The sequence below is a fragment of the Lepidochelys kempii genome, chromosome 10, assembly GCF_965140285.1.
Source record: "Lepidochelys kempii isolate rLepKem1 chromosome 10, rLepKem1.hap1, whole genome shotgun sequence".
Taxonomy (NCBI): domain Eukaryota; kingdom Metazoa; phylum Chordata; order Testudines; family Cheloniidae; genus Lepidochelys; species Lepidochelys kempii.
The window spans coordinates 58,186,048-58,212,054 of record NC_136389.1 but is presented as its reverse complement, the minus strand read 5'-3'; the positions used below and the strand labels follow the sequence as shown (position 1 = coordinate 58,212,054).

The window sequence follows — 26,007 nt, the reverse complement described above, 5'->3', positions numbered from 1 at the left end:
ACTTTAAACTGTTCCAGGACTGGGGACAGGGGGTGGCAGAGGCACTCCATATACCTTTACAAGAGGTATCTGAGTCATGTCATAAGCTGGTGGACATTCTGCATTCCTCCATCTCCTCCAGAGTGGCCCTCCCTATTAATGAGGATCTACTGGACCCTGCTGACACGATATGGCAGACCCCCACGTCCGTCCTACCAACTTGTAAGAGGGCAGACAAGAAATATGTGCCAGAAAGGACATGGAATTCCTGTTCTTGCACCTGACTCCCAATTCGATCATTGTGGACACAGTTAACTCTAAATGCCACCAACACCACTTTAAGTCCATCACTTATGACTGGGACTGGAAGCACCTGGACTTGTTTGGCAGGAAGGCCTCCTCCTCAGCTACCCTTCAATTCAGAGTGGCGAACGATCAAGCCTTGTGGGCTAAATATGAGTATCAGAACTATGTGAAGTTTAGTTCTTTTATTGAACAACTCCCCTATTCTCACAAGGACCAATTTAAAACCTTAATTAATGAGGGCCAGCTGGTGGCAAAAAGTCTCTCCAGTCTGCACTTGATGCAGCTGACAGTGGCACATTCTATTTAGACTGACATTGTGATGAGATGGGCCTCGTGGTTTCATCTCTTTGGCTTCCCCCAGGAAGTCCAAACAGTGGTGGAGGACCTCCCCTTTGAGGGGACAAAATTATTTGCTGAACAGACTGATGCCTCCCTCCACACGTTAAAAGGTTCAAGGGCCATTCTTCAATCCCTTAGGATCTATACACCTGGGTACCAAAGAAAGTACAGCCCTCAGCCACCATTCAAGTCTTGCTCACAATATTCATCTCAGTTATCCACGTTAATATACACAGAGATCTTATGAATCTGAGGAAGAAGCCCAGGTTCTCCAGACGAAAGATGTCGGGAACTCAGCAAACTTCTTCTCAGTTCTCTACCTTGAAGAGACAGTTTTGACGTGTTCGTTGAGGTGCTGTAGAACACTCATGCTAGAAAACCCCACCCATCCCTTTGGAGATAGTCTCACCCTGTTCCACAGCACCTGGGAATGGATAACTGCCAACAAATGGGCATTGGAGATCATCTGAGATGAACACTGCATCCATTTCTCCACCCTCCCCCTTCCCATACCCCTTTCCCCATCCTCTTCAGGGATCCTTTTCACAACACCTGCTAAACCAGCAGATTAACCACCTCTTCAGCATAGGAGCCATAGAGCCAGTGCCCGTACATCTAAGGAGCAGAGGCTTCTACTGTTGTTACTTCCTGAAGAAAAAAGGGGGTTGGAGACCCATACTGGACCTCAGAATGCTCAACAAGTTTGTCAAGGCTGAGAAGTTCAAGATGGTCATGTTATCTACGATCATTCCAGCATTAGAAAAAGAAGACTGGTTCTCAGCCCTGGACCTCCAAGATGCTTATTTTTCACATCTTGATCATAACTGAGCCACAGACATTACCTCAGGTTCACGCTAGGCCAAGACCACTACCATATGGAGTACTCCCTTTCGGCCGCTCATCGGCCCCCAGAATATTCTCCAAGGTCATCTTGGTATTGGCGGTCCACTTATACTCTCAAGACATCATGATTTATCCTTACCTGGATGACTACCTTCTCACAGGAGCCGACCGTGACTCCATTCAGACGGAAGCACTCCTCCCACATCAAACATTTCTCAGTCTCTCCTCATTGATGGAGACAGTACAGTCCAGCCCCCAAATTTTGGCTAAACATTGCCTCCAGCTCTTGTGGAACACAGCTTTGGGCACATCAGTTATTGCCTATGCAGACTATACATGAGATGCCTCCAGGCATGTTTGGTTTGGTTTATAGGCCGAACAGAGACAACATAAATGACTATTGATGCCTACCAGGGTCAAGCAATTCTTGGACTGGTGGAAGGACCCAGTAAACATCTGTTTGAACAAACAGGATTGAACAGTCTTCCCCATCTCTACTCCTGACCACCGATGCATCCCTCAGAGATGGGGGCGTACATCTCAATGGTCACACAATGCACGGCAAATATCTCCAGCTAAAACATGCCTCCACATCAACCTGCTCAAACTCGGAGCGATCAGAAATGGGCACACTCATTTCCTCCAGCTGATCAAAAACATGCACGTATGGGTCATGACGAACAATATGGTCTCTGTGTCTTACATAAACGATCAGGGAGGCCCCAGGTCTTATTCCCTATGTGTAGAAGCATCAAAACTGTGGAACTGGTGCATCTCCCACAATATCTTAATATCGGCAGCATACTTATCAGGAATATACAGCACGACGGCAGACAGTCTCAGCTGCAAACTCCCACACGATCACTAACGAGAGATAGATTTGATGGTACTCCATGACATTCTGACAGTATGGGACATCTGTAGTAGACCTATTCATTACCACAACAAGAAATGTCCACAGTACTGCTCCATGGGAGATGCCCTCCTCCTTCAATGGGACAGGACCTTCTTTACGCCTTTCCCTAAGATGGAAAGTCCTGTTGAAAGTGAAGAGAGAGCAAACATCATACTGATTGCTCCTACCTGGCTCAGAGAGACGTGGTACCCTTACCTGTCACAGCTGCCACCGTGTCCACCAGTAACGCTTCCAATCACTCCTTACCTTCTATCCCAGAATGAGAGATGCACTCTCCATCTGAATCTGTGGCTCAAAGTCTGGCTTCTGCACATAGACATCTTGCTCTGAGGAGGTACAGGAGGTGTTATTGCACAGTAGGAGAGGAACTACTCTCCATACTATCTACAAAAATGGAAGAGAATCCAGATCTGGTTCCAGCCCAAAGGTGTCATCCCTAATACATCTATCCTACTGGTGATCCTGTTAACTCTCAGGAATTCAGGACTCTCTCAGTTCACTGAAGGTTCATCTAGCAGCACTTGCAGTCTTCCATTAGCATGTAGAATGATATTCAATCTTCTCTCACCTGACTACAAAGAGGTTTCTCTAAGGCATAGCAAACTTCTTCCCACAACCCAGACCTCCCATGCCTCCATAGGATTTCAACCTAGTATTAAAAGGTCTGACTAGGCTACCATTTGAACCCTTGGCCACTTGTTCCTTAACTTACCTTTTTATGAAGAAGACATTCGTCATCGCCAGCACCTCTGCCAGAAGGATTGGGGAAATAGCGACTCTGATGGCGCATCCCCCTTTCACTGTGTTCTTCATGACGAGGTCATACTTAGACCAAATCCAAAGTTCACTCCCAAGGTGTCTTCTGCATTTCACTTAAATCAACTTATTCAGCCTCCAGACTTTTATCTCAAACCTTATCTATTCCCCTCATACACTCGACATGAGGAGAGCCTTGGCCTTCTGTTTGGAGAGGACAAGAGCCTTCAGAAAGTCTCCAAGACTCTTCTTCTCCATTGAAGATAGGTCAAAAGGTACGGTGAGATTTAGCTCAGAGGCTCTCTAACTGGGTCTTGGACTGTAGTAATCTGTTACCAATTGTGTAACACAAAACCCCCATCTTCAGTATGCATGCATTCTACGAGGTCAGTCTCCTCATCCATTGCCTTTTCCAAGGGTATCCCTATATCAAAAATCTGCAGAGCAGCTACCTGAACTTCTGCACACACCTTTGCAGAACACAATGCCATCCTGGACGATTCTGTTGCAGATCCCAAATTCAGTGCCACAGTACTATCATCCATATCAGACTCTACTTTGAAGTCCCAATCCCCAGTGGTGGGCACTGCCTGGGAGTCGCCTACGGTGGAGCACCCATAGGGACACTACTCAAAGAAGTTGTTACTCACCTTGTGCAATAATGATGGTTCTTTGAGATGTGTGTCCATATGGGTGCTCCACGACCCACCCACCTCCTCTGTACTTCGGAGTTCTAATAGTTGACTCTGCAGTAGAGAAGGAATTGAGGAGGGATTGCCTGTGCATGCTGGTTAGCCTTGTGGCAGGCGTGGAGCAGCACATGCATGGGCAGGACAGATTGCTACCAAAGTTCTCTGATCAGCAGCACAGGGACACAGACACACCTACAGGGGAGCACCCATAGGGGGACACCTCTCGAAGAACTGTTACTGCACAAGGTCAGTAACTTCTTCATTTGGTTATACAATATTTCAAGATAATTTTGGGTGTCAAGTGAACCATTTCTTATGAAGGGGCATCATTAAAATGGAGATACAGCACATAATTTCTGTTGCATAAGAACAGTGGCATGGGGAGATAAAAATATTGATGTTGGAGCATAAATTTCCCTTGTTTTGCTAAATTAAAGCATCTGTTTACTTATTGATTCAATTTTTTTTATCATGTAAAAGTGGGTATCCTAGGCACCCTTGCTATAAATCACTAGGGCTGAGTAAAGAACTTGCAAATTTTTGGAATAATAGTTCTTCCCTTTTATAACTTGTTCTTATGTTGCTTAAGGCTTTGCTAATTAACTACCATGGTAAAATCTTCCACTACTTCAATGACATATCAAGATTCCTATTGCATTGATGCTCAGTTAGCATACTGTGAGGTGAACCAGTTACTTGTTGGAATGTATGAAAGTAACAGATGGCTAGCTCTGTCAATAGTGCAACCTTATTTTTTGAGTGGTAGGTATAATTCCATATTTTAATATGGTCAGCAATGCACTGGTTACTGCACAGTCTATTCAAGTAAGTGTGTGTGTAATATATATATAATTTTATTTGTTTTTAATCTGTGTTGCATGGTCATTTATACTGGGGTGGCCATATTTAGTGAACCTGCGAGCTGCATATGACAATCTTCAGAAGTTCAAGAGCCGGAGCGCGCCTGACCGGGCTTGGGGCTTCAGCCTTGCAGCAGGGTGGTGTGGGGGTAGGGGGCTTCAGTCCTGCTCCTGCTGAAGCCCAAAGCCCTGGTAGCACACCTCACAGGGCTGAAGTCCCAAGACCCCACTCCTGACTGAGCGGAAGCCCTTAACCCCACCAGTGTGCTGCAAGGCAGAAGCCCTGAGCTCCCCCCTGTTCCTCCTCTCCCCCCCCCCCCGGGTGAGCACCACTTTAACTATAAAAGAGACGCATGCAGCTCACAAACAACGTTTGGCCACTCCTGATCTATACGTATCCTAATTGTCATACGATTTTTAAATTAGGTTAATGATCTTCAATGGGACAAAACAATTATATTTTCTTCCTTCTTTTTTATACCAGATCGTCGGTAACATACATGAATAACTTCAGTTACTTTCAGTGCATAGATTCCTAATGCAGATGTCTACTGTAATAGTCCAGTAACCTATACAGGCATCAAAGGGAATGAGATTCATGTTCTTTATGCATCTTCGTTCCAGCTTATTTTTAAAAATAAGAACACTAAGATTCAACAGGAAACAGCAGAAATTATGATTACGGAATCAAACTGTTCTTTGCTCAAACTTGCAATGGCCCTGCTAAAATAAAGTACTTAATTTGTAATATGTAAATAAAAGCAGGCTCAGGAATGTATTGATTTGGGAATGACTAGCATGTAGCATGAAGAAAAGAGGATGAGAGAGAGAAGCTGTGGGAATAGATTTTTAAAACTCTGTTTTAGCTCCCTGTTTATGTAGTTTGGTCATAATATGTTTTAAGATTGTACTTTCACATGCACTAAACCTCACTGCATGGCAATGGGCTAGAAGGCCACTGATCGTTCCCTTGGACTCCAGCCTTGATGGAAACTATCAAGTTGCTTTTGGAATTCTGCTGCTCTTGAAAGATATTGCTGTTTTCCCTCATCAGTCTGCAGTTGCCAACGTAATCACTTAATGTTATGCTACAGTAGGTGACAACCTGGTGTGAATGTGTAATAGAGCTGGTTGATTTTCACAAAAAGAACTGCCTCAAAGTACATTTATTTTTGGCCTGAAATCAACTTTTTTGTTTCTCCTTAAAGGATTGCGAATATAGAGTCCCTACATGTGGTATGTTGGTATGCTCTATATGGAAAGCAGAAACTCTCTCTAAAAGCAGTCTTTGTTGGGACCACATGCATGCTTGCTAATGGATTTAAACATTCAGACTTGAGGATATTAGCACTGTGGCCTTGACCCCACCCAGTTTCTGTTAATCTACTGTGATAAAGAACCTCAAAGTTTGAGTCTTCTGTATTTACCTTGAGGAGCTTTTTACCTGTTTTGTTTAGTGTACAACTCGTTCTGAGTAGTACCTGCAGTCCTGGTTAGTTCCACACCAGCTGTTAGGCCCTGATGGCATTGTAATAGTCAGGATTCGAATATGTGCCTCTTGGAAGACAGCTTGTCTCTGTACATCTTGGTCAAGTGTCTTTGACAGGGACCTTCCCTACCTTCCCTGGGTCTGCTCTATTTGTATGCACTTATGTGCAAATCAAGGAAAGGCTGAGAACCAGTTGAAGGCTTTTCTATTGTAATTGGCCTTACATATTCAGTTTCTCATGTCCCCAGTCCAAGCACCTGATTGACCCAAACTCTATTTTGAAGTTCCTAAGGCAGAAGTGCAGAGCAGCTTTGAGATGCCAATATGACTGAAGGCTGGCTTCAGAAGCCTTGAGTAATCTACATTCCTCTCCACCTCAAACCCCTAACTTCAGACTCTCCAGATTTGAGTAATAGGAGACACCATGGATCTATCTGGTCATTTACTGATTGAGAGGGATACAGGGTCATTTTAGGCTGTCTATACTACGCAGCTTTTAGCAACAGGACTGTGTCGCAATAGCCATGCCGCTAAAATCGCGCAGTGTAGCTGCTGTTCACTGGCTCTCCTGCCGATAAAATACTTCTACCCCAATGAGTGGCATTTACGTTGTCGGCAGGAGAGTGCTCCTGCCAACAACGCTCTGTTTGCACTGGCACTTGTCATGGCAAAACTTTCGTTTTCTAGGGTTTGGGTTTTTTTAGCACTTCTGAAAGACAAAAGTTTTGTTGTTCAATTGCCATTGTAGACATAGCCTTAGTGACTACTGATGCTCTGTTTAGAGTAGCAGCCATGTTAGTCTGTATCCGCAAAAAGAACAGGAGTACTTGTGGCACCTTAGAGACGAACAAATTTATTTGAGCATAAGCTTTCATGCTTAGACAGACCCCAACCTGAAGCAAATACTCACCAGCAACCGCACAATAAAAACACTAACCCAGAAACCTATCCTTGCAACAAAGCCCGTTGCCAACTGTGTCCACATATCTATTCAGGGGACACCATCATAGGGCCTAATCTCATCAGCCACACTATCAGAGGCTCGTTCACCTGCACATCTACCAATGTGATATATGCCATCATGTGCCAGCAATGCCCCTCTGCCATGTACATTGGCCAAACCGGAAAGTCTCTACGTAAAAGAATAAATGGACACAAATCAGACGTCAAGAATTATAACATTCAAAAACCAAATGGAGAAGTCTTCAGTCTCTTTGGTCACTCGATTACAGACCTAAAAGTCGCAATATTACAACAAAAAAATTTCAAAAACAGACTCCAAGGAGAGAGTGCTGAATTGGAATTAATTTGCAAACTGGACACCATTAAATTAGGCTTGAATAAAGACTGGGAGTGGATGTGTCATTCCACAAAATAAAACGATTTCCCCATGTTTATTTTTCCCCCCTACTGTTCCTCACACGTTCTTGTCAACTGCTGGAAATGACCCATCTTGATTATCACTACAAAAGGGTTTTGTTTTTGTTTTTTTGTTTTTCCTCTCTCCTGCTGGTAATAGCTCACCTAAACTGATCATTCTCGTTATAGTGTGTATGGTAATACCCATTGTTTCATGTTCTCTGTGTATTTAAAATCTTCCTACTATATTTTCCACTGAATGCATCTGATGAAGTGGGCTGTAGCCCACGAAAGCTTATGCTCCGATAAATTTGTTAGTCTCTAAGGTGCCACAACTACTCCCGTTCTTGATGCTCTGTTTAGTAACTCTTCTCCCCCTGCCAGCAGCAGCAATTCTTGGCAGATTCTGCTCTCTCCTATTACACCTATTTTTCTGATTCTTCCTCTTTGTTGAATCTCAGTGGAGCTTGCACTGTCTCTTGGGGTTCATCTGCTTGTAAGATCAGAGACCTGGATTCAGGGTTTGGATTCCTCACTATCCCAGATGGTGCAAAGATGCCCTTTCCAGGGCTCTTTGATCTATAAGGCTTTGCAGAGGATCTTCTTATAAGAGACGGAAGAACATATCTGCTGGTAGAGGGGTAGGCAATGTAGCGGCTCAGGTTCTAGAACAGTGGTTCTCAAACTTTTTTTTCTGCAGAACACTTGAAAATTGCCAAGGGTCTTGGCGGACCACTTTAATGATCTTTCCAAATGTTGTTTGTATGGTTAGCTAACTATTGTAAAGCACTTTGGATAAAAGCGCTATATAAAAAATACATAATAATTGTTTTTTGTTCTATAGATAAAAGTACACAACTCATTTTAATATCATTAGTCTTACCTTTCTAATGCAATGGATGTGCCTTCTCTACCCTGCCATGGCAGCCCCCAAGCTGGAGCTGGGAAGGAAAAGGGTCTCTCTTCCCCCCACCGCAGCAGCTCCGAGTTGGGGCTGGGAAGGAGGGCTGTCTTTCCTGGGCAGCCACAGCCCTGGAGCTGGGGAAAGTCATCTCTTTCTCTGGCTGCCGCAGTCCTGCATGTCCCAAATTCCCCCCACCGCCTCTTCTCACCCCAGTGCCCCCTCCCCCTATTCCCCCCAAGGCCACCATCTCACCTTACATGTGCGTCTCCTCCTCCAGGGTCCAGGCACCTAATTAGTGGAGCCCCGCCTGTGCTGCTCCACTAATTAGGTGGGTGGCCCTTCATTCTCTTTTGTGCGGCCACCCAGGCGCACACCTTAGAGGAAACTATCCACGGACCACAGTTTGAGAAACTCTGTTCTAGAAATTTCCTCTGTGCTGTAGAAGTATTCAGAACCATTGTCTTTGTCATACCTCTTCAACCCATTAGTTTTTTTGGCCATTGTGTCAGGCTTTTGAGGGTTCTCTGCTACCAAGTCTGCAACTGACATTGGCTTCATCTTCTAGGATGTTGTAGCTTCAATAGATTGGTAGCTTCTGTATTGACTCTGAGATCCTGTCCCAGAGTGGTTAAACCACATGGTTCCACCCTTGAGAGAGGTGAAGAAAACCAGGCCTGTCACCTGAGGGCAGTGATTAAAGTGGTGTGAGGCGGGGGGTGTCACAGACCCAGCAGATTTATTCTTTTAAAATCAAGCTGGTTGCTGAAAAACACACTTTAAGAACTATCTTACCAAAGCTGCTGCTCCCCTCACTTTTTTTCAGACCACTTTATGCATTGCCTGAGGAATGCTCTGAAGAAGGACAAAAAGGGGGACTAAAACTCAGATCACCATGTAACTGTGACAGAAGGACTGAGATTTCCCTTCCAACTAGAATACATGCAAATTAGGTGTCTCCCTGGGTAGGGGTTTCAAAGAGCACCAGGGGCCTACTTCAGAAAAGGGTGGGGAAATTACTAGTAGGTAAGTAAATTATACTTTTGACCCTTATGGGCACATGATACTCTATGATCCATTACAGCTGGGAAGTAGGCAGCAGTAAAACAAATCTCCACAAGTGGAAGGGAAACTTAGAAATCAAGAAAGCTGAATCAAAAGGAAAAACTGCTTTTATTTCAGTGTCAGGGAGTTATTTTGTTTTTTAATTCTTCCTTCCTCCCTCTACCATATGAAGGGGTTTTAATTAAGGCAGATTGAGAGAGGGAAGACAGAATCTCATTTTTAAGAGCTTCTTCAGACTAAACATCTATTTTAATTCAGTGTATTCTTATTATATCACGAAAGTCCGGGGTAGCAATATGGCAAAACTATCTGAATGAAGCACTGTGCTGTTTTCCTATCTAATGACCACCTCCCTGATTGAGTGAGCCTTCACAGAAGGAGGGATCTTTTATGAACAGTTTTTAAGCCTGGCAAACTCCTGACTATATCTAGCTGGAAACAGTGGATATGGATGCTCTTCATGCCCCTTTAGTCAGCAGTCTAATCATAAATTTAATTTTCTTCAAGTAGTTTTTTCATAAACAATTTGAATGTCTGAACCATATTTAAAGTGTGCAACTGATTGTCCTAGTTGTGCAAGGGCTTAGAATACATAGCTTTCACTTGAACCAATTTAACTTTTGGGGCAGAAAACTGTCCTGAAGGCCTGAGAATCACCTGAGCTGGAAAAAAAAAATTACACAGGATTACAGTTGGATAAGCCCCTCTAAATTTACTAAATCTCCTGGCCTGTCTAATTGCTAACAGGAAAAAACACTTGCACAGAAAGTAAGGGGAACTCCTGTCTATCTTTAAAATAAGAGATTAACTGAAACAACATATCATTCTGTTTGTCTCCTGTGGGTGTCTCTGCACTTAAGGAATTGGAAAGGTGCTGTAAGAAGGGCTAGATGTAGACAAAATATGTTACAAAGCTCCTAACACTTAGATTCAGATGTTCAGGAAACCTGTCCCAGGACCTCTTGGCTCTGCAGCAGGAATCCAGGAAACTCTTGAGCCCCAGCTTGAACTGGTTTTAGGGCTTCCATGCCGCATGATGGGGCGGCTCCAAAGCTGTACAGACCGTGTAAGTCTGGTATCACCAGCAGCGCACCAAGTAAAACTCACTTTCATGAGACAGCTTGAGTTCAGTGAATTGGCATTTTCCAGTGAAACTCTCATCTGGAAATTTCCAGCCAGCTCTACTAACCACCTCAGCAATGACAGAGCAACCCCCAATGTACTGGGCTACCCTGCCTGATAAACTGATTCTTTTGCTGCTGCCCCCATCTATGACCTGCCCCTTGAAGAGATAGTGGAATGCTACTATTAATCATGCATATATCAGTAAATAAAAACAGGAGATGATGGAGAGGATAGGGAGAGGGAAGAGGGAACCCCATGCTTGGGGGGAGTGGGGCAGGGGAACCCTGGGTTTGTCATGGGAGCCCCCATTTTGGCAAAATGGCTGAGCAAGCCTGGCTGCAGGGGACAGGGATGGCTGGCTGGGGAGGGCACCCTGCGTGGACTGCAATAGAGGGAGGAGGCTCCTACAACGGACAGTGGAGATGGAAGGGGGACAGGTCAGTGCCTGGGGGAGCAGGGTCCCCTGATCCTCCCACTGCAAAACAGCACAGCCACATCCCATTGCCAGCAACTGAGATGGAGAGGATAGCTCGTTGCACTGGGGATTGTCCCCGATACTTTCCACTGCAAAATAGCAACCCCCCCTCCCCTGCCACCAGCTGAGGAAGGGAGGAGGAAACCCTCCAGCTTTTCCTCTGCTGCTCCCCTGACCCCAGCTCTCCATCCATCCCCCCCCTCCCCCCAAATCCCTGTCTTCCAGACCCTTACCCTATGCTCTCCACACAGGCTCTGTCAGGCAGGGCAAGTGGATAGGGCTGTGTGCCCTGAGGCTGTGCTCCAGGGTCCAGAGGGGAGTGGAAAAATGTGGTTTGGGTGGGGCAATATGCCACGCCCCCCCCCATATCTCCACCCTTGCTTTAGCAGGGAGGACTCCACTGCTGTGTTTTCTCATCAAATATTGTTTTGCTGTAGATTCCAGTTTTCAAATCTGGGAGGGACACCAGGGTGGGGGTGGAAGGAGGAGTTAAAAATGACAATGGAAAGAGCTTCTGCCTGGAAGATAGGAGGCTCCGCTATGGCCTGCCCTCCCCCCTCTTTTCATTTGTGGAGACAAGACACTAGGGAGTTAGAGAAGCAATTGGCTCTCAGAACAGCTCATAATGTAATGTCATCAAGTGGAAGCTAGAGAGGTTATTTTAAAAAAACAAAAACAAATAAAAAAAACCACACCACCAAAAAGCCTCCATACTTGTAAAAGGAAGAGGAATAACCCAGTTTTAATGAATCAGAGATTACCAGTAACTATTGTCGATCCAAATAATTGCTCATAGACATCCCTCCCCCCAAACTCCCCCTCTTTTAAGTCACAGCCAAACTCTTTATATTGTCATGTTCAAACTATCAGATCTGTGAGGGAAATATATGTGGTTCTCCAACAGATGCTGCTTTTTTGAGGGATGGAGGGATCAGTTCTGCAGATAGATGTATGCACGTCAAACAAATTTAGCTTTATACTGGCAATTATACTGAGTTACATTTACTGGTAAGTAACCTTTGTAAACAATTCATCGTGAATGTTACATAACAATTTAGCGGCATACACTTAGCCCTGGTCTACACTTCGGGGTTAGGTTGAATTTAGTCACGTTCGGTCGATTTTAAAATGGATGCATCCACACAACCAACCCCGTTCCGTTGACTTAAAGGGCTCTTAAAATTGACTTCTGTACTTCTCCCTGGTGAAGGGAGTAGCGCGAAAATCAACTTGTTGGGTCGAATTTGGAGTAGTGCAGACGCAAATTGACTGTATTGGCCTCCGGGAGCTACCCCAGAGTGCTCCATTGTGACTGCTCTGGACAGCACTTTGAACTCCAATGCACTAGCCAGGTACACAGGAAAAGCCCTGGGTACTTTATTTCCTGTTTGGTCAGCGTGACGCTCCATCATCTCAGGCATTGGCACCCTGACAGCAGGATTGTCTGGCTATGTAGACTCCCTCCTTAGGCCCTATGCTACCAGCACTCCCAGCTATCTTCGAGACACCACTGACTTCCTGAGGAAACTACAGTCCATCAGTGATCTTCCTGAAAACACCATCCTGGCGACTATGGATGCAGAAGCCCTCTACACCAACATTCCACACAAAGATGGACTACAAGCCGTCAGGAACAGTATCCCAGATAATGTCACGGCAAACCTGGTGGCTGAAGTTTGTGACTTTGTCCTCACCCATAAGTATTTCACGTTTGGAGACAATGTATACCTTCAAATCAGTGGCACTGCTGTGGGTACCCGTATGGCCTCACAGTATGCCAACATTTTCATGGCGGACTAAGAACAACGCTCCCTCAGCTCTCGTCCCCTAATGCCCCTACTCACGCTAGTTTGATGACATCTTCATCATCTGGACCCATGGAAAAGAAGCCCTTGAGGAATTCCACCATGATGTCAACAATTTCCATCCCACCATCAACCTCAGCCTGGACCAGTCCACACAAGAGATCCACTTTCTGGACACTACAGTGCTAATAAGCTATGGTCACATAACACCACCCTATACCGGAAGCCTACTGACCACTATGCCTACCAACATGCCTCCAGCTTTCATCCAGACCACACCACATGATCCATTGTCTACAGCCAAGCCCTACGAAACAACCGCATTTGCTCCAACCCCTCAGACAGAGACAACCACCTACAAGATCTCTGTCAAGCGTTCTTACAACTACAGTACCCACCTGCTGAAATGAAGAAACAGATTGACAGAGCCAGAAGAGTACCCAGAAGTCACCTACTACAGGACAGGCCCAACAAAGAAAATAACAGAATGCCACTAGCCATCACCTTCAGCCCTCAACTAAAACCTCTCCAATGCATCATCAAGGATCTACAACCTATCCTGAAGGATGACCCATCACTCTCACAGATCTTGGGAGACAGGCCAGTCCCTGTGTACAGAGAGCCTCCCAACCTGAAGCAAATACTCACCAGCAACCCCACATCACACAACAGAACCACTAACCCACAAACCTATCCTTGCAACAAAACTTGTTGCCAACTGTGTCCACATATCTATTCAGGGGACACCATCATAGGGCCTAATCACATCAGCCACCCTATCAGAGGCTCGTTCACCTGCACATCTACCAATGTGATATATGCCATCATGTGCCAGCAATGCTCCTCTGCCATGTACATTGGTCAAACTGGACAGTCTCTATGTAAAAGAATAAATGGACACAAATCAGACGTCAAGAAGTATAACATTCAAAGACCAATCGGAGAACACGTCAGTCTCTTTGGTCACTCGATTACAGACCTAAAAGTGGCAATTCTTCAACAAAAAAACTTCAAAAACAGACTCCAAGGAGAGACTGCTGAATTGGAATTAGTTTGCAAACTGGATACAGTTAACTTAGGCTTGAATAGAGACTGGGAGTGGATGGGTCATTACAGAAAGTAAAACTATTTCCCCATGGTTATTCCCTCCCCCCCACCCCCCACTGTTCCTCAGACGTTCTTGTCAACTGCTGGAAATGGCCCACCTTGATTATCACTACAAAAGGTTTCTTCCCCCCACCCCCACCCCCGCTCTCCTGCTGGTAATAGCTCACCTTAAGTGATCACTCTTGTTACAGTGTGTATGGTAACACCCATTGTTTCATGTTCTCTATGTATATAAATCTTCCCACTCTATTTTCCACTGAGTGCATCTGCAGCTGTAGCTCACAAAGCTTATGCTCAAATAAATGTGTTAGTCTCTAAGGTGCCACAAGTACTCCTTTTCTTTCAGCAGCACAGGTGAGCATCCAGTCCCCCCTGCCCTAGAATCGTAGAGCATAGAATGTTTCTACACTCCCCCTATCATCTCCATCCCTGAGGTTATTGCAGATTAGAAGGCGAAAAAAAGCACTCGTGATGACATGTTTTCCGAGCTCATGTGGTCCTCCCGCACAGATAGGGCACAGCTTAATGCATGGAGGCATTCAGTGGTAGAGGCCAGGGAAGAATTAAGTGAGCGCGAAGAGCAGAGGCAGGACGCAATGCTGAGGCTAAAGGGAGAGCAAACGGACATGATGAAGTGTCTGTTGGAGCTGCAGGAAAGCCAACAAGAGCACAGACCCCCGCTGCATCCATTGTTTTACTGCCTGCCCTCCTCCCCATGTTCCATAGCCGCCTCACTCAGACGCCCAAGAATACGGGGCGGAAAGGCTCCGGGCACCCAGCCACTCCACTCCACAGGATGGTCCAAGCAACAGAAGGTTGTCATTCAAACAGTTTGATTTTTAGTGTGGCTACAATAAGTAATGTGGCCTTGTCCTTCCCTCTTCCCCCACCCCACCTGGGCTACCTTGTCCGTTATCTTTTTTTTTTTTTTTTTGATTAATAAAGAGAGAATGCATGGGTTTCAAAACAATAGTTACTTTATTTCGAAGGGGAGAGAGTGGCTTACAGGGAATTAAAATCAACAAAGGCAGCGGGTTTGCATCAAGGAGAAGCACACACAGCTGTCACACCAAAGCCTTGCCAGTCATGAAACTGGTTTTCAAAGCCTCTCTGATGCGCAGTGCCTTGCTGTGCTCTTCTAATCGCCCTGGTGTCTGGCTGCTCAAAATCGGACGCCAGGCGATTTGCCTCAACCTCCCACCCCTCCATAAACGTCTCCCCCTTACTCTCACAGACATTATGGAGCATACAGCAAGCAGCAATAACAATGGGAATGTTGGTTGCACTGAGGTCTGACCTAGTCACCAAACAGCGCCAGCAAGCTTTTAAAACGTCCAAAGGCACATTCAACCACCATTCTGCTCTTGCTCAGCCTATAGTTGAACTGCTCCTTACTACCGTCCAGGCTTCGTGAGCCATGGGAGCAAGGGGTAGGCTGGGGTAGGTGCGACCGCACGGTGCTAGTGGCTGGGAGAGCACCCTGAGGCAGAAGCCTCCAGCCCGCATGATATTCCAAGCAGGACTGAATCTCCATGAGTCAAAACTTAAAGAAAAGAATGATCTAGAGTCTCTGGCTCCCATTCAGTGCTCTAAGAGGAAGATAGCCATGTCTGTCCAGGCGCCCCTGGTCGACCTCACTGAGGTCTGCCAGGAGCACCCAGGAGACGTACGACAGCTGTTAGTAGCAATGCAGTATCACGTCTGCCAGCAGCACTCAAAGATGTACAATGACAGTGAGCTGAGCGAGCTCCGTTCTTGCCGTGGTATGGCGTCTGCACAGGTAACCCAGGAAAAAAGGCGTGAAACGATTGTCTGCCATTGTTTTCACGAAGGGAGGGAGGCCTGCTGACATGTACCCAAAACCACCCGCAACAATGTTTTTGCCCCATCAGGCATTGGGAGCTTAACCCAGTATTCCAATGGGCAGCGGAGACTGCGGGAACTGTGGGATAGCTACTTACAGTGCACCTGTCTGTAAGTCAATGCTAGCCACGGTAGTGAGGACGCACTCCGCCAACTTAATGCGCTTAGTGTGGACATACACAATCGACTATATAAAATCAGTTTCTAAAAATCGACTTCTATAAAATCAACCTAATTTCGTAGTGTAGACATACCCGTAGACGGATCCACTCTGGAATCATACCTTCTAGGCTTTTGAGTCTCCTTGTTAATAAGAATTGAGGATGGGGGCATGCACTTTTTACCTTATATTAGTCTTGAAATATTTGCTAGTCTGAGGTTCCTGTTCAGTTGCATATTTACAGAGAACTCTCCTTCTATGCTATGCTCCCCTGGAAGCCTGGCACTGGGAGGCCTGTCAATTTATAGTAAATATTCCAGTATACCATGTATGAGTGTGAGGTGTTTTTTTTGTTTTTTTTTACATTGGCAACAACTCCTATCTCATTACTTGATAAGCACACTTAAATATTTAAACAAAAAATATATTCTCAAAGTGAACTGGTACAAATAAAATCATTGTTGCTGTTGCCAAAGCATTTAAAGTTACCTATCCATAGATCCCTACCAAATTCATGGTCCATTTTGGTCAATTTCACGGACATAGGATTTAAAAAATAGTAAATTTCCTGATTTCAGCTATTTAAATCCGATCGCTGTGTTGTAATTATCGGGGTCCTGATCCAAAAAGAAGTTGTGGGATGGTTGAAGGGGAGGAGGGTGTTACTGCAGGGTAGGTTGCAGTACTGCTACCCTTACTTTTGTGTTGCCTTCAGAGCTGGGCAGCCAGGAGCCCAGCTCTGAAGGCAGAGCTGCCACCACCAGCAGCAGCACAGAAGTAAGGATGGCATGGTATGGTATTGCCACCCTTACTTCTCTGCTGCTGCCTGCAAAGCAGGGCCCTCAGTCAGCAGCTGCCACTCTCCGGCCGCCCAGCTCTGAAGGCAGCAGCACAGAAGTAAGGGTGGCATGGTATGGTATTGCCAGCCTTAGTTCTGCGCTGCTCTTGGCGGATGCTGCCTTGAAAGCTGGGTGCCCAGGCAACAGCTGCTGCTCTCCAGCCACGCAGCTCTGAAAGCAGCTCAGAAGTAAGGGTGGCAATACCACGATTCCTTCTAAAATAACCTTGCAACTCCCCTGCAATTCCCTTTTGGGTCAAGACCCCCAATTTGAGAAAATCTGATCTCCCCTCTGAAATTGGTATAGTACATAGTAAAAGTGCACAAAAGAGTAGTTTTCACGGGGGGGGGACCAGATTTCATGGTCCGTGACATGTTTTTCGTGGCTGTGAATTTGGTAGGGCCCTACGTATCCATAAAGCTTTTTTTTATGCAGTCCATACAACAAAATATTTTTGAATCATCGTGGCTAGAAAGAGGCAGTTTAGCGATTTGTCATGGCATATTGTCCATGCCATAACTATCTTAAAGGTGACGTTGATTAGTTCCACTTAGTCACATTACATATTTTATAAGTTTGAACAGAAGTGATCGAATGAAATCTTTGTTAAACCTTGCTTGAATGTACTTCCCGCTAATAAAAACAAAAAGGTCATGGAAGTATTCAGCATAAAAGTGAAAGTTTAAATTCTCCATGGTATCATCTTGCGTTACTGATTTGCTGAAGACTTACCAGCCACTACTTACAGCAGTCAGGAAGGTGCTAGCTGACTCTTGGAAATACTGCTTTCCCCTCCATAAAGTTAAACATAACTTCTGTGCTTACTACTCCTCAAGATCTTTAGGCAGATATTGCTCATTCTGGGGGCTTGACTCAGTTTTCATTTTAGCTTGGCTGCTCACTTTTAAGGTGAGATGAATTATTTTTATCCTCTTGATAAGCCATGACAAGAACAGTTTTTATAAAAAGTGTTAAGGATGTGCTTTCAAAATAAGGTCAGGACTGTTATTCATACATAGTACAGTAGTACTTAAGGAGACTAGTTGGGATTGGCTCCCAGTGTGCTAGGCACTGTATAAACATTCATATAATCCCTGTTCCAAGGAGCTTACAATTTAGGTTATTTGGGTTGCATTTTAAAGGCTTACCTAAACTTTGGGTGTTATATCTTGGATTTGCCTTTGTAAATTTTAAGAACTGTATTCAAAAATGTATTAGGTTGCTTGGATAAGATCAGAATATTGACCATTGTTATGGAGTGAGTGTTTATCTTGATTTTTATGTAATATCTAAAGTTTAATGGTTGAGATGCTACAGCAGGTTTGATAGTGATTTAATACATCAGTTTTAGGTGTTGGGTTTACCAAAGTCCGAAAATATTTGAGTGTTTATTATACAGATCAGGTTGAGATTGTGAGAGAATTGGCAAGGTTTAAAGTATTTGATACATTACGCAGAAGGTGGAGAGAACCATAATAGAAGAGCATCTAGTCTCCCATAAGGGTTCTTGCTTCTGGTTATATTAGAGAGCACTAAAATAAGGAAGCTCATTGTGGTTTTTCAGTACTTATTAGTTGGATTTGTATGTGCTAGTTAAAGTTGGGCAGTATAAATGATGAGACTGAGTGACTTCAATAAAAGCAAAAGGATCTTATATTTTGCAACATGAACAGTAGAATACTGAAACTGTTCTGAATAGGTTTAACTTACGTCTGCTATTTGAATAGGTTCCAGACATGGCGGGCTACCCTCACATCCGTTACATTTCATCGGGATTGGATGGAACATCATTCAGAGGCCCTTTCAGGGGCAATTTTGAGGTTTGTAATAGAATAAACATAGATATATGCCAAAATGTGTTGAGGGAATGAGGGGAGGGTACGCTGCAGGATTAGCCCTGCATATGGATGTAAAATAAATAAATGTATAGAAAATGCCCTTAATTTTTAGAATGACTTTTGGCTGTTATCACAGACTAGGAGCAGAATGGATACTAAAAGTGAGTGAATTGTAACTGAAAAAAGTTAGTCAATAAAAGGTGCCTTTTTCCTGGACAAGGTGGCATTAGGTGGCTATTAACTGACACTACATCTAGCTGTTACGATAAATAGGATGTCATACATTCCAAGACAGTGGTGAAAGGTACTGGTGCCTCTAAACAACTGAGATCCACCTCATCAGAATGAAACTTGGCAACTTTGACAGTGCTGTCCTCAATTTATCATGTAGTACAGGAACTGAAGCTGTAAATATGGTATCAGATGCAGAGAGTTAATGAACTAGTCCACTGGGGAGGAAAAAAAAAAAACCTTCAGTGAGAGCTCATGGTTCTAATAAATTTGTATTGCTGGAGAATAAGAAATCAGTCACTGTATATCTGTTGTCTCTTTCAAGCCTTAATGACTGTTAGAAAGCAAATATATTTGAATAGCATTTTAATTATATTTTCCTCACTAGACACACAAGTATTTATGAACATACCAACCAGTCATTTCTAGATTATAAAAACAGTTGCCAGTTTTTAGGCGTAAAACAATATTTTCCTATCTCTTAAAGCGACAAAAAGTGCTGTGTATCTTTATTCAGAAAGCCCCAACTTTTCCTGCACATCATAGATTTAATTGTAATCCTGCCATTCTCAGGTAAATTGTCTGAGAGTGAATAAGTGGGAGAACTAATGGTGTTGACTGATATATCATTCTGTGGATAGAATAAAACTAACAACTGTTTAGCTACTGATATGTCATAGTTCTTACCATGGTTATCCCTTGACTTCAGGAGTTGATTCACTTGGAAGAGCGACTAGGCAATGTTAATCGTGGAGCCTCCCAGGGAACTATTGAAAGGTGCACGTATCCACACAAATACAAAAAGGTGAGGATTTCTCTACATTTGTATGTTTACTTTTGCAGATATACTAAATATTACCACTTGCAGTGTTATTAAAGGGCACTTGTCTTCTATATGCTCCTAACCTAAAGTTTTGTAAGAAAATTTTATCTCAAAGTTACTGCTATTTTGAGAATGACACCCAGACTTTTTACCTTCGTTATGGACTTTTCTCCATCCCAGTTTTTGGTTAATGTCTGAATGAGGAGCAAGTACAATTTAATTGAATTTAATTTTTCTTTCTTGTTTTAAGATTAATTCCAAATTCCTCAGAATACAAAAAAAAAACCAAAAAACTAAAGATATGGGTGAAGCTTCATTTTTTTTTTTAAAGAAAAAAGTTAGTCCAGTTAATGAAAAGGCAACTTATAAACATGTCCATACATCTGGGCAAAAGTTATTTGTTTGCATTTAGAGCAAGGAATGACCCATATATTATTGTAGATATGTAGGAAATTAAGAAACAGTGCCCTGCTGGGCTATGTGGAACACTATAACACAAATGTAAAGGATGAAAGCCCATAGGTTTAGAGAAAAGGAGGACTTGTGGAACCTTAGATACTAACACATTTATTTGAGCATAAGCTTTCGTGAGCTACAGCTCAATTCATCGGATGCATTCAGTGGAAAATATAGTGGGGAGATTTATATACCCAGAGAACATGAAACAATGGGTGTTATCATACACACTGTAACGAGAGTGATCACTCAAGGTGAGCTATTACCAGCAAGGGTGGGGGGGCGGAACCTTTTGTAGCGATAATCAAGGTGGGCCATTTCCAGCAGTTGACAAGAACGTCTGAGGAACAGCGGGCAGGGGAGAGGAATAAACATGGGGAAATAGTATTACTTTGTGTAATGACCCATCCACTCCCAGTCTTCATTCAAGCCTAAGTTAATTTTATCCAGTTTGCAAACTAATTCCAATTCAGCACTCTCTCCTTGGAGTCTGTTTTTGAAGGTTTTTTGTTGAAGAATTGCCACTTTTAGGTCTGTAGTCGAGTGACCAAAGAGATTGAAGTGTTCTCCGACTGGGTTTTGAATGTTATACTTCTTGACGTCTGATTTGTGTCCATTGATTCTTTTACGTAGAGATTGTCCAGTTTGGCCAACGTACATGGCAGAGTGGCATTGCTGGCACATGATGGCATATATCACATTGGTAGATGTGCAGGTGAACGAGCCTCTGATAGGGTGGCTGATGTGATTAGGTCCTGTGATGGTGTCCCCTGAATAGATATGTGGACACAGTTGGCAACAAGCTTTGTTGCAAGGACAGGTTTGTGGGTTAGTGGTTCTGTTGTGTGGTGTGGGGTTGCTGGTGAGTATTTGCTTCAGGTTGGGGGGCTGTCTGTGTAAGCAAGGACTGGCCTCTCTCCCACAATCTGTGAGAGTGATGGGTCATCCTTCAGGATAGGTTGTAGATCCTTGATGATGCGTTGGAGAGGTTTTAGTTGGGGGCTGAAGGTGATGGCTAGTAGCATTCTGTTATTTTCTTTGTTGGGCCTGTCCTGTAGTAGGTGACTTCTGGGTACTCTTCTGGCTCTGTCAGTCTGTTTCTTCACTTCAGCAGGTGGGTACTGTAGTTGTAAGAACGCTTGATAGAGATCTTGTAGGTGTTTGTCTCTGTCTGAGGGGTTGGAGCAAATGTGGTTGTATCATAGGGCTTGGCTGTGGACACTGGATCATGTGGTGTGGTCTGGATGAAAGCTGGAGGCATGTCGGTAGGCATAGTGGTCAGTAGGTTTCCGGTATAGGGTGGTGTTTATGTGACCATAGCTTATTAGCACCATAGTGTCCAGGAAGTGGATCTCTTATGTGGACTGGTCCAGGCTGAGGTTGATGGTGGGATGGAAATTGTTGACATCATGGTGGAATTCCTCAAGGGCTTCTTTTCCATGGGTCCAGATGATCATGTCATCAATGTAGCGCAAGTAGAGTAGGGGCATTAGGGGACGAGAGCTGAGGAACCGTTGTTCTAAGTCAGCTATGAAAATGTTGGCATACCGTGGGGCCATGTGGGTACCCATAGCAGTGTCGCTAATTTGAAGATCTACATTGTCCCCAAATGTGAAATAGTTATGGGTGAGGACAAAGTCACAAAGTTCAGCCACCAGGTTTGCCGTGACATTATCGGGGATACTGTTCCTGACGGCTTGTAGTCCATCTTTGTGTGGAATGTTGGTGTAGAGGGCTTTCTATATCCATAGTCGCCAGGATGGTGTTTTCAGGAAGATCACTGATGGATTGTAGTTTCCTCAGGAAGTCAGTGGTGTCTCGAAGATAGCTGGGAGTGCTGGTAGCATAGGGCCTGAGGAGGGAATCTACGTAGCCAGACAGTCCTGCTGTCAGGGTGCCAATGCCTGAGATGATGGGACATCCAGGATTCCCAGGTTTATGGATCTTGGGTAGTAGATAGAATACCCCTGTTTGGGGTTCCAGGGGTGTGTCTGTGCGGATTTGTTCTTGTGCTTTTTCAGGGAGTTTCTCGAGCAAATGCTGTAGTTTTTCTTTTGGTAACTCTCAGTGGGATCAGAGGGTAATGGCTTATAGAAAGTGGTGTTGGAGAGCTGCCTAGCAGCCTCTTGTTCATATTCCGACCTATTCATGATGACAACAGCACCTCCTTTGTCAGCTTTTTTGATTATGATGTTAAAGTTGTTTCTGAGGCTGTGGATGGCATTGTGTTCTGCACGGCTGAGGTTATGGAGCAAGTGATGCTGCTTTTCCACAATTTCAGCCCGTGCACGTCGGCGGAAGCACTCTATGTAGAAGTCCAGTCTGTTGTTTTGACCTTCAGGAGGAGTCCACCCAGAATCCTTCTTTTTGTAGTGTTGGTAGGAAGGTCTCTGTGGGTTAGTATGTTGTTCAGAGGTGTGTTGGAAATATTCCTTGAGTCGGAGACATCAAAAATAGGATTCCAGGTCACCACAGAACTGTATCATGTTCGTGGGGGTGGAGGGGCAAAAGGAGAGGCCCCGAGATAGGACAGATTCTTCTGGGCTAAGAGTGTAGTTGGACAGATTAACAATATTGCTGGGTGGCCCCTTGTGGCATGTAGTAGTTTAGATAGTTTAGCATCCTTTTTCTTTTGTAGAGAAGCAAAGTGTGTGTTGTAAATGGCTTGTCTAGTTTTTGTAAAGTCCAGCCGCGAGGAAGTTTGTGTGGACGGTTGGTTTTTTATGAGAGTATCCAGTTTTGAGAGCTCATTCTTAATCTTTCCCTGTTTGCTGTAGAGGATGTTGATCAGGTGATTCCGCAGTTTCTTTGAGAGCGTGTGCCACAATCTGTCAGCATAGTCTGTGTGGTATGTAGATTGTAATGGATTTTTTACCTTCAGTCCTTTTGGTAGGATGTCCATCTGTTTGCATTTGGAAAGGAAGATGATGTCTGTCTGTATCTGTACAAGTTTATTCGTGAAGTTGACAGATTTCCACTCCATACGGCTAAATTCAGTGCCTTGCATAATGACAGGTTTCAGAGTAGCAGCCGTGTTAGTCTGTATCCGCAAAAAGAAATGCCTTTTAGTCCAATTGCAGCCCTTGGCTATATGAGCTAAAATTCTGAAAGAAAAGTAGATGGATTTGTAGTCAAATTCATACTCTTTAAATCTTCCAGTATTCTATTTAGATCAATTAGACCTGAAGTATTCGGCAGGAGCCCCTGACCTATGCAGCATCCTCTCTCCCAGTTCTCTCCTCCCTCTGCATCTCCTGTCCAGTTTCACCAGTACAGCATTCCTTTTATTTTTATCTTCAATTAATTTTACTCTGCTTCTAAATTTTAAAGTATACTGCAAAGTTCTGTACTGACAAAGTAACTCGGTTGTAGCGGGGGAAAGGTTTAGGCAGCTGGGTAGTGGATATTTTAGACTTTTTGTATCCAGGAAGGTGTTTGAGGCAAAGGGGGACAGGTAGGTAGGACGGGTAGTCACAAGTCGGTTGAGATCTTTTGTTACTATAGAGGGGCTGCATCTTCTCTTTAATGCCTCCTCTTGGGCAAAGACAGAGAAGTGACAATTTTGTTCCCCATCCCACTGACCCTTGATAGCATCTAACTGCCCCACTGTACCATTTCAGAGTATCTATCACTACCTCCAACAACAGTGAATAATCACATAGCTGATCATTTCAGCAATGATATCAAGCAATGAAATAATTAATGGTGACATTTTAAATTGTCATTGGTCTTCATTGCTCACACTGTGGAGAATAATAGATGTATTTCATCTTAAGAGTTGTAACAAATTGTTTACAGACTTGGGCAGACATCATTGTTCTTCTTTGAGTGCTTGCTCATGTCATTTCCATTCTGGGGTGTGTGTGTGCCGTGTACGTGGTTGCCAGAAATTTTCTCTTAATGGTACCCGTTAGGCTGACTCTGGTGACCCCTGGAGGCCCGTGCTCATGCACTGGTATATAGGGCAGCGCCGACCCTGCACCCTCTCAGTTCCTTCTTACCGCCTGTGACAGTTGTCAGAACAGCCTTCCTTTCCTTTGTGAAAATGCTTGCCTAGTGTTTAATCGAACTGTATTCTTGTAAAAAATTATATTCAGTAGTTACTTAGTTATGCTTAGTTTTTTAGTAGTTGGATAGTCCCCTTTAGGGACGTTGCTCCGGGGTCGGGGCATGCCCGAACTGTGGCAAACCTATGCCAGTAAGTGATCCCCACTCCAGCTGCTTGAGGTGCCTTGGGGAAGTGCATGTTAAAGAATGGCACAAGATTTGTTGTGGGTTTAAACCAAGGACATAGGAGGACAGGGACATCAGGCTCAAAGCCCTACTTATGGAAGCAGCACTCAGGTTGGCCTCCGAGCCGAGCAGATCAATGCACAATGCCCTGCCGGCACCAGGTCGAGAGAGGGTGCTCCCCAGTGCCCAAGGGAGGCGCAAGTTACTACCTATGTCAGGCCACTCTCCCTCCCCACAAAGACAGATAGCAGCAACACTTAGCCCTGTCTGGGACCCTCCCCTGACCTTGAACTCCTCACCCACCTTCAGGTTTTTATGCTTGAGTCACCCAGAATGGAATCAACATGAGCAATCACTCAAAGAAGAAGAAAAGGTTACTCACCTTTCATAGCTGTTGTTCTTTGAAATGTGTTGCTCATGTCCATTCCATGACCTGCCCTCCATGCCCGCTGTCAGAGTTGACGGCAAGAAGGAACTGAGAGGGCGCAGGGCTGGCGGCGCCCTATATATCGGTGCACAGGCCTTCTGGGATTGCCAGAGCTGGCCCTATGGGTACCACAAAAGGAAAATATCCAGCAACCGTGCATATGGCACACGTACACCCTGGAATGGAATGGGCATGAGCAGCACATCTCGAAGAACAACAGTTACAAGAGGTGAGTAACCACTTTTTTCCATTACTCTGTTCTCACTTTGAAGGCTTCCATAACTCTAAGGAATACACTTCTTTTAAAAAGGAAAGCTTTGATTCTGGAGTAGTTATGTGGAAACTTAAAAATAATCCACAAGTATGAGGCAATTTAGGCCATTGAAGACTACATTATATACAAGACCCTGTCAGTAATATGGGTGGTGGTCTTTAATAGGTAAAGGTTTAAGGTACCAGACTTTACATGAGAATAATTCAACCATCGGTATGAGTTTTGTTTGAAATGTTTGTTCATGCATGAAATGAAGATATTCATATGCTTAGAGACAAAAAAATCTTAACTTCATAGTCCCAAATATCTTTTAAACTAACATTTCAGTCTTTATTAATTCTTTATGCTCTTATATCTATACTAATTTTTAACTGTTTAAACGTTTGATATCTAGTCTTTAGAAGCAAGCAAGTTGAAGATTTACTTTTTAAAATGTAACATATAATTTGTCAATCAGATGTTTTCCTAGAAATGAAATGTTGAATATGCATAAAAAGAGATTCTACTCAGTTTGTCAATAATGTCATCTCTACTAATAAGGTAACAACTGATTGGTTCTCACAGAGGAAACTGCACTGCAAACAAGATGGGGAGGAAGGAACAGAGGAAGACACAGAGGAAAAGTGTACCATCTGTTTGTCTATATTAGAGGAAGGTGAAGATGTCAGGTAAATAAACACTACTAGTACCTAATAATCAAAATCTAGTGCCGGAACACCTTTGGATATAGCACCCAGGAAGCAAAAAGTTTACTTTTAAATTTTGCAGCATAAAATACTCCTGAGGGGATTCTGCGCCAAAAAATTGTGTACAATATTTTAAAGTTCTGCACATTTTATTAGTCAG

The 26,007-nt window shown here is 44.0% G+C and overlaps 1 protein-coding gene across 6 annotated transcripts in view; it reads left to right on the top strand.

Annotated features, from left to right (window-relative positions):
• RNF111 (ring finger protein 111) overlaps positions 1 to 26,007 on the top strand; it is a 91,659-nt gene that overhangs the window by 61,879 nt on the left and 3,773 nt on the right. For 3 of the 6 annotated variants that reach the window (XM_073303733.1, XM_073303729.1, XM_073303730.1), the window contains 3 exons: positions 18,607 to 18,699; positions 19,658 to 19,753; positions 25,702 to 25,829. In XM_073303733.1, coding sequence (XP_073159834.1) covers positions 18,607 to 18,699; positions 19,658 to 19,753; positions 25,702 to 25,829 — 317 coding nt within the window. The remainder of the gene's footprint in view (positions 1 to 18,606; positions 18,700 to 19,657; positions 19,754 to 25,701; positions 25,830 to 26,007) is intronic. The other 3 variants (XM_073303734.1, XM_073303731.1, XM_073303732.1) reach the window with 2 other exon arrangements.